This window comes from Pipistrellus hanaki, assembly GCF_964339955.1.
Source record: "Pipistrellus hanaki genome assembly, chromosome: 5".
Classification (NCBI taxonomy): domain Eukaryota; kingdom Metazoa; phylum Chordata; class Mammalia; order Chiroptera; family Vespertilionidae; genus Pipistrellus; species Pipistrellus hanaki.
In genome coordinates this window covers 51,415,053-51,428,058 of record NC_140507.1, presented here as the reverse complement: position 1 = coordinate 51,428,058, position 13,006 = coordinate 51,415,053, and the positions used below count along the sequence as shown (strand labels likewise).

The 13,006-nt window shown below is 43.7% G+C and overlaps 1 protein-coding gene across 2 annotated transcripts in view; it reads left to right on the top strand.

The window, feature by feature from the left end:
- GATB (glutamyl-tRNA amidotransferase subunit B) overlaps window positions 1-13,006 on the top strand; it is an 84,954-nt gene that overhangs the window by 52,671 nt on the left and 19,277 nt on the right. For both annotated transcript variants that reach the window (XM_084884908.1, XM_084884907.1), the window contains one exon: window positions 5,693-5,826. In XM_084884908.1, coding sequence (XP_084741034.1) covers window positions 5,693-5,826 — 134 coding nt within the window. The remainder of the gene's footprint in view (window positions 1-5,692; window positions 5,827-13,006) is intronic.

Genomic DNA, 13,006 nt, shown 5'->3' with positions numbered 1-13,006 from the left:
GTGTTTTCACAGTCTACGTACTGTGAAAAACAACCAATTTTTTTTTTCTGGTAAAGTTGAATAAAAAGATGTATCTTTCACACAGCCAGCATGGCTCAGTGGTTGAACATTGACCTATGAACCAGGATGTCACAGTTCGATTCTCAGTCAGAGCATATACCCAGGTTGTGGGCTTGATACTCAGTGTGGGCATGCAGGAGGCAGCTGATCAATAGTTCTCTCTCATAATTGATGTTTCTGTTTTCCTCTATGAAATATATATATATATATATATATATATATATATATATATATATATATATATATATATTTTAATATGCATTTTCTAACTTTACTCCTGCAAAACCAGCAGTTCATTTCAGAGATAAGGACCTCAGCTCAGAGACACTTGACCCTCAACGACTGCTCACTGGGGCAAAGTGCAGGGAGGAGTGAAGGTCCTGAGTGCCCAACCTTAGGAACTCAGGTGCTCTGTCTTTAAGCAATCCTGGAGCCTGATTTCCTGTTGGTGCAATAATTTCCTCAGGGGGCAATTAACAGAAGGCTGCTGGTAAGTAGCACAGACTCCCTCCATGTGGGCCCACTGGGCAACAGTGGCTTTAAGGACATTGAAATGTGATTACAGTCAGAATTGATTGCTTGACAACATGGTTTTGTGTTTCATTCTTGCATATGTAGTCATCTAATTATGCCTGTCTGCTGTCAGTTTTTATTTTCTGAATTACATAGATTTTGATTACACAAGGGCAAGTCTTATTTCCAAGTTGGTTTCCCTCAACATCTCTCTTAGAGTTGAGGCATCTCAGAGAATATAAACTTATTTTCTTCACATTAGGTTGAGCCAGTTGTGGGTGAGAACACTCTCTGAATAGAACCCAGGCTCTGAGTTGAACTCAGATATGTATATTCTAGCTTCTCTGGGAACAGAGCACAAGTGAAATCTTGGGATTAGAGTTTTGCTCAGATTTTAGGGGTCCTCAAGCCCTGCTGGGAACATGATTCAGGTGTGGAAATTGTGGGGACCAAAAGAGGACTATAGAACTCCCTAGCTGTGTATTCCTTAAGACAGACTAGAGGGCATACCCTGTTCCTGGATCAATTTCAGAACTAGAGATCCCTATATTCTTGAAAGTGGCAGTGATAATTCAGGATTCTGGCTTCCTCCTTACATACTCAAGTGGAAAAATGTTATCCCTTAAGCCAGCCTCACACCACCAATTGACTACCTTTTGTTTTCCCCACTGAAGACTCCTGGATAAGTTGGGTTTTTTTGTTTGTTTGTTTGTTTTCTTTTCTGTTCATTCGCTGAAAGATGTCTGCAGTCACTTCTTATTTCCATAAAAAGCAGAGGGTGGATTCATTCACAGCACAGATTCAAGTTGCCACCCCCTGTACATTGCAGTCCTTAATCTAGCCATGACTTCTGCTATCTGCCCTGGAACCACCACTCTGTCCGACTCCTTGCCTAGTTTTCATTTTCATTCCAACACTAACATGTTATTTCCTGGGCCATTCCTCACAGAGTTGGTGGGTCTGTGTTCTGTTTTTCTCACGTTGTAAGAATGGCCAGATTCACAGGGAAATGAGGGAACTACGGAGCCCCCATTGATATGTACATGCTGGGTATCTCCAGAAATGCTCAGTGGCTGCTCATCCCAACACCCTGCCAAATGGCCTATGCCCTTCGTGTTTGCACCTCCACAAAATGATACATCCTGCCCTGTGAGAGCCTCGACCAGTTGAAGCCACTTTTGCTCACTCCGTAGAAGTGGGGCATCCTGTACAATCAGTCGCTCCCACCACAAGCACAATCTGTCCATTAGGTATAAACCCACATATGCGTTACACATAGTAAAGGAGTTATAATGTAATTACATACAATACACTTAATATCAAAACTATAGGAGCAATAATGGAATTTATTTTGTAATGTGGGGAGGTATTTCAGAACAGGGCATTGACTTTGTCTGGATATACTCTCTGTAACTTCTCTCAGGAGAGGGTGTGGAGGGGATGCAGAAGAGGCTGGAGAAGCTCTGGCTGCTTTGGGGTGGGGGACACTGTCTTCCTCTGTGATCTTAGAACAGGTGTGCTTCATGCCACAGCAGAGAATGCCACATGGGTCATATATGGGCAAAGGCCGAACATGAACTTCCCATTTTCTAAGTTAATTGCCAAGGGCCTTTGTAACATTCTTAATACATTAAGAACCTTTAAACAGCTGGCAGGTATCAAAATAATGGAAGTAGTGGGAAAGTTCATTCTTTTGATGAACAAGTTACTTCACATCATGCCTAGCACTGGTGCTTGGTCTCAGTCCCCAGGAAGGCAAGGACATGCTTTTCCTTCATCAGAGACAGTAGCGATGGATGTTGAAATCCCAGCTCTACTGCTTTCATGCTGTGTGATCTCTGGCAAGTTAGTGCCTCAGTGTCCCCATTTGTAAAAGAGAATTCTGCTACTTGCTTCGTAGGATCATTGTTGGAATTAAATGAGTTAATATAAACAGTGCCTGACACCTATTATTGCTGTTAAGATGTATTATTATTATTATTATTATTATTAATTATTACTAATATCACTAGCAGCAGCAATGTGCATCTCCCTACTGGTCTGGCTGCTGATCTCCATGTCTCCCAAGACTTCTAGAAATACTTCTGAGAGCCTTTTAACTGGTCGGGACTGCTAATCTGGGGTCGCTGTGAGGCCAGGTCATCCAGCCACATAACCAGCTGTTCCTCAACTTTACTTTGTGGGCTTTCTTCTCTGAATCTGCTGCTGAGCAGCTGTCTTTATCTGCTTTCATCCAACTTCTAAATATAGTCCTGTCATCAGGTTCACTGGGTGTGGCAGTTGAGAAATCAGCCTTTATCTTATTCCAACTGGATGGTGTTCTGACATTTTATCATTTCTGAAGGCAGAATGTAAAAGACAGTGTTGGGACACATTGCTTCCATGGCCTGCTGCAAGGGTAAATCGGGGTTCCTTCCTAGAGCTGGCAGTGAGGGCAGGGTGATTGATCCCCTGCCTTGCCTCACACCAGCATTGACCAGCTGATAGGCCAATTAACAATGGAGGGTTCCTGCTAGTGTCTAAGAGCTGACCTGGCATGGCTCTGGTGTAATTGAATGCTTTGGAAATTTGATTAAAATGTGAAAAGGATGCTTCCCGGCACAGAGCTGTAAAGGCAGTCTGGTATTATCCAAAAGACCGAACCAGTTGTTTCTGCTGCTTTAGCTATCTCTGAAGGGACAGTTGGCTAGGAGACCTGACGCACTGTGTCACGAAATTTAGCTCTGTCTGATGGAGGAGAGAGTAGTGCTTAGTTGAAGGCTTGCTTGTTGCCTTTGAAAAGGACCTTATGAGTCCCCTAATGCAGTGGCCTTTCTGCTTTGCTCTTAATACAGTTCTTATGTAAGGGAATTACTGGCCCACTGTTTTTCTGAGAAAACCAGATGGCCACACTGCCACATTCACCAGGGACTTCTGAGATTTGTGCCAGGCTTACTTAGCATTTGTCTGTCTCACAGAAAAACTAAGAAGACGTTACCTAAAATATTGGTGTGATTTTTTGTTTGTTTGTGTTTTGTTTTTTGATTCTGTTTTTCCTGAAAAGCCAGCTTCTGATCTAAAGAACCAGAGCAGGCACCCATATGTCACTTTTTATTGATCCATTGTTCTTCAGCCCTCTGTCTGTAGTTCATCCAGTCATGATCGCAGATTTTCTTGTGCATTTCCGATTATGTACTGAAACCATGGACTCCCCAGTGGAGTCCAGTTTCAGCTTGGAGAGGCTTCATCATAGCACTGATACAAAAAGATAAACAGAAATCTGACTTGCCATGTTATCCATCCAATAAAAAAACCACCCAAGGGGAGAGGTAGGGATATTCATCACGTCCAGCAACTCAGCCAAGCCTGCAAGTTCTAGGTGAATTTAGAAAAGCTTTCTTTGGCAAAGCAGAGAGTTCTCCTGACAGCTCTTTTCCCCAGCAGCCAGCCAGTCTGGGAGAGAACAAAGAGTTCTACCCAACTGATTTGGGCTGGATAGCGCTTTTCTACTTCCCCAGCGATTTGTGTAGCATTGTGGAGGTTTGAATACTTTTCCATAAGTTAAGCAGAACTTCCTCTTCATGCTGTCTGCTTTTGCCTTTATCTATAGTCAAGCGTTGGCTGCTGAGGTGGCCTCTGCCCTGTTTTAGCATGAGCAGAATAACAGTATTGGCTTGAAAAGAGATTCAGGAGATGATTATTGGATTATTCAGTTGGCTTATCACCAGAGAATTTATCTGTTACAAAGGTCACATAGATTTTTTTTTCTTTTGGAATTTCTACCTTAGCAGCTGTCCCTGTGTGTATATTAAAGCATCTGCAATAACTTAATTTCTAGAGCACTTTTGTTACTATGTCTTGCTTCTTCCTAGTATCTAATTTTTTCCAGAAAGTTCTTTTGTTTAATGAAGGTTATATGAAAGAGGTAAGGGTGAGAGCCTTACCTCTAATATGAAGTTGAAAAGATTTATTTCAAGAAAAGAGTGGTTTGATTTGAATTTCAGCAAGTTGGGGAAATCTAGTTCTAAAATGTGTCTCCCCTGCATTTGGAAACTTCAGCCTCCCCTATACGAGTGGGATATGTTTTTATTTTTCTTTTTAAAAACAAGGGGTGGACTTAGCCCGGTTTCTTGGTCCTAAGAGATTGATCTGAGCTGGAAGTTAGCCATGGTGTATAAATTGATATGTGCCTTGGATTATTCTATGCATAGTGGGGGCAATTCTAATATTTAAAGGTAAACATGGTATGCTAAAGAATGAATGTTCACATCTGATTTTGAAAAAATGCACATGGTGATGGGAGACATTGATTCCATCCACCAGTATTTACCATGTAACAGCCATGGCCCAGCACTCACTTAGCTCTAGTTACAGAATGAACAGGACAGCATGGCCCCTCACTCATGGAGTTGACAGAAGCGGGGGTGGGGGGACAGTTGAGTCTTCTTCAAACAAGACTTCTTGATGAATCAACCCAGCTGATTGCTTTCACGGAGCAGGGTGACAGGCAGGGTCAGCCGGGCCTAACTTGGTTCAGAAGATGTAGAAGCTGCTGCTCCCTCCAATGGTTATGTGGTCTAAGTGGGTCATATGTACCTGTGTTCTTCCTCATTTTGAAAACCACTTCTGTTACCTCTTGGGGTGATGTAAAGATGGATACAGTTATAGTCCACTTTTGGTTTCTCAAAAGTAGAATATTCTGTTAGTTTCTTCTTGATTTGCTCTTCATACCTTGTTATTCTAGCAATCACTAGGACTTCCACAGAGAAAGGACTGGAAAAAGATACGAAAGTAAACTCAGGCTGAACATTGTGGACCCAAGGATCAAGGATACAGAGTACACAAGGCTGACACTGAGAGGGCAAGCAAGTTTAGGGGATGAGGGATTTCATTTTTCCTCTGGTCCATAAAGCGAGGGCTGTGAAATATGTTCATTCCTTCAAAAAATGCTGTATAAATGCATGGTGATATGAGCAGAATACTTTCTATTTACTGAAAGTGATCAGGATTTTCTGGTGACATCTCCATATTTAGGAAATTACCCCAGAGGATGCAGAAGGTGGCAGTTTGATTTGTCTTCAGAATGCTGATCTTTCACTTTTTGGGAGGTTTTATACAATTTTTTTTTCTTTCTTTACAGAATGAAGTTGGCCTACTGGAGTTCTTCCAAACTGTGATGAAAGAAACTAGGGCAGAGCCAAAAAAAGTGACTAGTTGGGTCCTCAACACTTTCCTGGGCTTTTTAAAGCAACAGAACCTTGCTGTCAGTGAGAGGTGAGTGGGATCTAGGGATTTCTTTTTGTTTTGAGATGAACTCTTGTCCAGGAGCAGTTGAAATAGGGCAGGACCAGTGTTTTACTCTTCCTGTTCCCTTCATTATCTCCTGACAAGACACAAACATCCCCTGAGAAATCCAAATTCTAAAGCTTTTCTTATGAAAACTCTGACTGTCCACAATGTCCTCTGTACTATGGATGAACGAATAAGGTGTTTGCAAGTTTGAGGGGCTACAGAACCATAAGAAGACAGACAGTGAGAAATCAAGATGGTAGCAGAGTAGGTGGATGTTACACTCACCTCCTCCCTGGACCAAACTGAATTACAACTAAAATATAGAATAGTCAGCCAGAATAACCAACTCAAGACTAGTTGAAGAGAAGTCTTATAGCCAAGGATTTACAGAAAAAGTCCCATTGAGACTGGTAGAAAGAGCAGAGGTGTGAAAAGAGCTGGCCCTGCTCCCACAGGCAATGGCTGAGATTCTGGAGGGATATCTCAGCTGCAAAAATTCCTACTGAGAAGATGGGGTCTCTACCTCAATACAGGCTCCAAAGCCAGTAAGAAACACCCATATAATATCTGGCTGTAAAAATCAGCAGGGATTTTGTCCCCTGGGGAGAAATAGCAGTCTTCTAGAGACACAAGTGCTTTCTTAAAAGGCCAATGCACAAAACTTCATTTTCAGTCACTCACCTTGAACTCCAGAAGAGGGAGGGCAGAGCGGACTAGAGTTATGTGAGGAGAGACTGGTGTTTGTTGCTCTGGGGAGAAAGCTGAAGGAATAGCCTCTAGGATTCCTTTGCTGAGTTATTCTCCCACACCACATATTATCTTTCTTGGGTGGAACACTGCCCTCCTTACAGCATCAGCTTAGGGGAATGAATAGCCTCACCCTCAACCTGTTTCCCTACACTGTGGAGCTTACACTCTGCTGAGGAGTCAGCTGCCTGGGCCTGGGTGTAGAGATCTGGGTAGGCTAAAGGGGTTTCGGTAACTGAGTGATGTGGCTTTGAGAGGGTACCATTCCTCCCTCTTTCCCATGAAACTGACTAGCACCTCCCCCTCATAGGAGATCCCCCAGCACCACTCTGCAGGTTCCCAGCAGCCTTATCTGCTTGATTCCTGATGGGTTCACCCTGCCAAGATCTAGGCAAAATCTGGGACAGACTGAGTTGTGTGGCTCTCTTCCCCCAAGCCTGATCGGCACCTTCCCCTCATGATAGACACACTAGCCCCATTCTTCCAACTCCCAGCAGCCCCACCCTGCTGAGATCGGGCTCTTGGCAGAATCTGGACCGACTGAGCCGTGTAGTTCTAGGACAGGGACTCTTCCCTCGACCAATGGGGAGCCCTCCCTTCACATGGCTAAATCATGGGACTGATAAACTCTGCTGGCCTTACCTTGGTGATTCTGAGACCCCACTCCACTACAAAGATGTGCAAGCACCCAGTAGGTGGCACACTTAACTTAGTATACCTAAGGACCTTTTGGTCTTAAACCCATTACTGGCACCGAGTTTAAACATCAATCTGATGAATACCACTTACCCCTGCTTGATGACTCACTGAGAAATTATCTCATGCAACTTGAGTACCACCAGTGGCTATTTCAGTAACTGAGCCTGATAGGCAGCCAGCAGTGGAGGCAGATTGAGGTGGTCTTAGGATAAAATGGGACTTCTACTGATTGGCCCCTGGGCCTGGTGCTGGTAAAAGCCAGCCTTTGTGCAGCTTGATCCTTCCCACACATACCCAGGCCCAGCAGAGACAGATTGTGGATCACTTTGTAATTCAGTCTGGTTGCCCATGGTCAGTCAGAGCAGCACCTAATATTAGCCTGCACCAAAGTCCCTCCCAAGGGTCCCCAGAACAATATACCCAGTGGCTATCTTAAGACAGCATCAGAGCAGGATCCAATAAGCTTCACAAGTGGTATATCCAAGGGAGATCTCGGCTGGCACCAGACGCTGCTAAGGTAAATTCTGCTTCCTGTGGTCAGCACCTGCACAACAGCTCATACACTGTGGTACAGGTCAGTCCTCACAGCCAGCCAGCCTGAGGTTGGCCCGACGCATGGGCCATTAGCAATCAAAGACTCAATTACAACAGCAGACTCTATTATAACAGGAAGGCCTACATAAAACATACATGTGGGACATTCCTGGAGCACCCAGTTGAAGTGATCAAAGAGATTGTGCCACAGGGTCCCACAAGACACCTACTACTTACGTTCATCCTACCAAGAGTGGGAGTCAAAGCAGATCTACCTAATAGAAACAACCACAAAGAGTCAGCCAACGTGAGGAGAAAAGAAACATGCCCCAAATGAAAGAATAGGATAAATCTCCAGCAACATGAACTAAATGAAATAGAGGCAAGCAATTTTTCAGGTATAGAATTTTAAAAAAAGATAAGGTTGCTCAATGTATTTAGAAATACAACATGAAAAAGGGCATAGAAACTGTTATAAAAAAAAGTCAGAAATGAATACAATATCTGAAATGAAGAATACAATAGAAGGAATAAACAGGTTGAATGAAGCAGAGGTTTGAATAAGCTATTTGGAAGACACAGCACCTATCAAGTCAGTAAAAGGGTAAAATAACTTTAAAAAATGAGGAGAGATTAAGGGACCTTTGGGACAACATGGAGTGTAACTACATCTGCATTATAGGGGTACCAGAAGGAGAAGAGAGAGCAAGGGATCAAGAATTTATTTAAAGAAATAATTGAAAACTTCCCTAACCTGGTGAAGGACATCTGCATCATAGGAATAACTAACAGGCAGTCGGACATATCGATCTGCTGCGGACAGATATATGGGAGGTATAAATCTGAGCATTCTCATGCATTCACTATTCAACACATGTTAACTTACACTCAAGCCTGGGAAGACTAGTCAGAGTTGACGGGCCAGAAGCTGGTGATTACAAAGCAGTGAGTTAGATGATCTGAGAAGGGAAACTAACAGCTAAGCCAAGACCTGAGCAAGGATGAGTAGGGTTAGTCAGGCAAAGTCCAGGGATAAAAGTGTTCGGGCACAGGGAGCAACATGTAGAAAAGTCTTGAATAAGTCTGAGCATGGCACTTTTAGAAATGCAAATACATAGTCAGGTATAAGTAGAACATGGACTGAGCAGCATAGAGAAGGTACGTGAAGTTGTGGGGGCAGATGAGAACTGTCAGGGAGGTGGCCGATGAGAAGTCTGAGATTCTCTGGACTTGAACTGAGAAGCGTAGGCAGCAAAGAAGGGGAAAAGCCAAGGGAGAACTGGTGTCACAGATGCCCCCAGAAAGTTTCAAGAAGGAAAGAGTGAGCAGCAGGTTTAAATGTGGAGAGTTGGGAGAGTTGATTAGGGACAGAGGCAGTCGGCAGGACCCTGGCAAGGTCCCAGTCCCAGTGGAGCCCGGTCTCGGTGGGTGTGTCATTGTCTCAGTATCCATTGCTGTGGAGAAGTGCAGTGGAAAGATGGGCTGATGTTGGTATACAGTTCCAAAGGTGTTTGCTCAAAGACATGAATTCTCTGCAATGCCAACTTGAGGTCCAGCCTCTTACTCACATGTGTATATGCATGTATTAATGTGGGGTCAGTGCATTTTCCTTCTGAGCTACTTGTCAGTAGTGACCCTGAAGGAGCTCCCCACCCTGCACCTGTTTCCTCACTGTAAAAGGAAAAGACCATTCCTGCCCCCAAGGGTTTTGAGAAGAAAGTGCACAGTTCCTGGCACAGGGTGGATCCTCAGTGTTAGTTCTCTTCTTTTTGCCATCTAGGTGTATTAGATGCCAAAGCAATGGCCACCCTCAGTCTCCTCCACACGTATCCCTCTGTTGCCTTTTTGTCTTAAAGCAGGGGTGAGGAACCTTTTCTTCTGCCAAGGGCCATTGGACTATTTATAACATCATTCTCTTAATATAATCTACTTATTATAATTTATGCTGCTATGAAAAAAGCTCCTAGATTTATTAAACTATGAGTCCTGCCTGCTGCTGCCTGGTCAGGGCCAGACCAGATGATATCACAGGGCCTTATACGTCCGTGGTCTGGACGTTCCCCACCTCTGTCTTAAAGGATGGACAGGATTTGGTGAGGAAGAGGGGCAGCATGACACCAGTGGGGAGCCAAGGTGTGGGAATGGAAAGAAACTGGCATGTTTTTGGACCAGGGAGGAGCATAGCTGGTAGGAGCAGAGGGTGGGAAATGTCAGGAGAGTACAGTTAACTGTATCATTGGAGCAGAACCAGAATATGTAGGGCGTGGGAACTCAAGGAAAACACATGCATCTCTGCAGTGTGTGGAGAGAGAAACAGACCCATTTGGGCCTTCAGGAAGCTTTCCGTCTCCTGGGGAATATTTTAATTCAAAGCCGAATGGGGTTCCTGTTTTAGACCTCTGCACAGTGCAGTGGGAACAGAGAGGAGGGAGATGGTGTCAGCCAGGGGACACCAGAAGGGCTGCAAGAAGATGTGGTGTGAGCTTTTGGAGAAAATGCAATCTTAGCTGTGAATTTATGGTCTCTATATTGTTGGCTATGCTCCCTGAATTTTAGTCCTGGTGGCTATCCTCTGGTCCAGCTCCTTCGTTTAGCACATGGGGAAATGGAGGCCCTAATCTGTAAGGTTACATTGCAGCCTGCCAAAACTGAAGCCACATCCCCTGACTTTCAGGTCAGTTTCTTTTCATATTGGTCTGTGAAATTAGGGGTTTGCTTAAGGTGTTGGTAGCTTCCAAAGGAACTGAGGTTGATAAATGAGCTTGTTTAGTGAAGTTGGAGCTCCTGGTATTTATCCAAACAATTCATAAGCGCTGGAGTCTTAACTGAAAGGGTACCCAGTTAGAAATAAAAGTATACAGTTGACCCTTGAACAACCCAGGTTTGAACCGTGCAGGTCCAGTTATACACAGATTTCTTTCAATAAATACTGTAAATGTATTTTCCTTATGATTTTCTTAATATCCTATTTAGCTTACTTTATTATAAGAATATAGCATAGAAAATATGTGCTAACTGTTCATGTTATTGATAAGGCTTCTATGCAACAATAGGCTATTAAGTCTTGGGGAAGTTGGATTATTAGTTAAGTGGATTTTGGATGCACTTGCAATTGGCACCCTAAACCAGGCATTGTTCCAGGGTCCACTATGTTTGGTTGTTCTAAAAACAGGTAAAGAGGAAACTAAACAACAGTTCTGTTTTATTTTGTATGAAAACAAACATTGAGGAGCCCAGACCCAGCTGGAACAGCTCTCTTCCTATACCTTTCACAGACCTGCTAGCTGGTCTGGTTTGCCAGTGTGCCCTTGGGACACACACTAATGAACAACCCTAGCCACTAGGGTGAATGTTCTCAAAGCTTAGAATAGCAGTACTACAGAGCTCACATTAGTCTCATGATGACACCTGCAAGGAACACCCTAGAGATAGGTGGCAGGGACAGATTTTGTAAATTAGCATCCATCTTTGAAGACCTCTCAGTGTTCTTAGAGGATATCTAAGGCCCCTGGTATTTAAAATGTCCAACCAGAAAAGCTCTTTTTAAACATGGTTTTTTAATTACTTCAGATATATTTTAAAGTTTTTTTGTTGTTAATATCTCATTCTAAATTACTGTTAATAACAGGTTGGATTTCGTTAAGAAAGTGGAAATGACATATTCCCGGAGCAAGCATTTCTTGATAAAGCCCAGATGTCCAGACCAGTAGAGTACCTGAACTCCCAGGGCAGCTGTGGCAGTGCTTCCTTACGCTCTAAAGAACCAGGGAATGTTTCAGGCCAAGAAGGGACTGATAGTGACAGGAAGATTAGTCCAGTGGCATGATATGTGGATGGCATTAATAATGGGGATTGTGAGCCCAGTTTATAGCCTGTGAGCTAGGACTGGTTATTAATTTAAAATATATTTTTTTATTGATTTCAGAGAGGAGGGGATAGGGAAAGAGATAGAAACATCAATAATGAGAATCATTGATTGGCTGCCTGCTGCATGCCCCCTACCTGGGGGTCTAAGACCACAACCTGGGTATGTGCCCTGACCAGGAATTGAACCATGACTTCCTGGTTCATGGGTCAATGCTCAACCACTGAGCCTCACTGGCTGGGCAAAAGGCATTTTCATGATAGGGAATATCTCAACATTAAAGCCACAAGAGAGAGGGAGTAAGTATCTGAGTGAGTCTGAATCTTAGGAATGGAGGGTGATGGGATTAAGAGTATGGGCCAAGGGGGTTTATTTGATGAAATAGGAGGAGGGCACAATTGAAAATGATGAATCTTGCATCAGCTGATGTCTTTATGAAGTGGGAGGAGAGGGTATTTGCCGAGAGGGTCATGGGAAGGAGGCTGTGAGAACAGTCTGGTTGTTAAGAGTTAGAGAGATAGCCGAAACCGGTTTGGCTCAGTGGTAGAGCGTCGGTCTGCGGACTGAAAGGTTCCGGGTTCAATTCCAGTCAAGGGCATGTATGTTGGCTGCGGGCACATCCCCTGTAGGGGATGTGCAGGAGGCGGCTGGTCGATGTTTCTCTCTCATCGACGTTTCTGGCTCTCTATCTCTCTCCCTTCCTCTCTGTAAAAAATCAATAAAAATTTTTTAAAAATTAAAAAAAGAGAGAGATAAAAGGACTGTTGAGCAGCAAGAACCTCTGGATGTCCAAGTCTCATGTCTTCCTCCAGGAGCTTTTACATCTGCAGAAGGTGAACTTTGGACCTAAAATGAGCTTTGGGATTGAGATGATAGCACATTTACCAAGTACAGTTTGGCCGGATCATGGTTGAGAGGTATCAGGTATCTGTTGCCACAATCCAAGCTAGTGATGAAGTTGTGATCCTAAAAGGCTCCAAAGTTCGAAGTTGAGAGAGGTGACATACCCCATCTCCTCTGCTCTGTAGATACCCTGGCCTTGGGGGATTGGAAGCAAGCACGGAAAGCTTAAGCCTTCAGTGTCAGCTAATTCTTGCCTGCGATGAATTTACTGTCCAGAAACTGGTATTATCTGACAGCAGCAAGTTAGTAGTTGTGCTTCTATTGCCATTCTGTACCATATTGATGGTTTATTTATTTATATGGTGAGTGGAGTTCTTAAGGGTGAGATAGGAACTGATCTTTGTCATCCTCTTACTCGAGGTTAGCCCTAGTATATCTAGAATTGGTATACGCAGTATACCAGATGCCCCCATT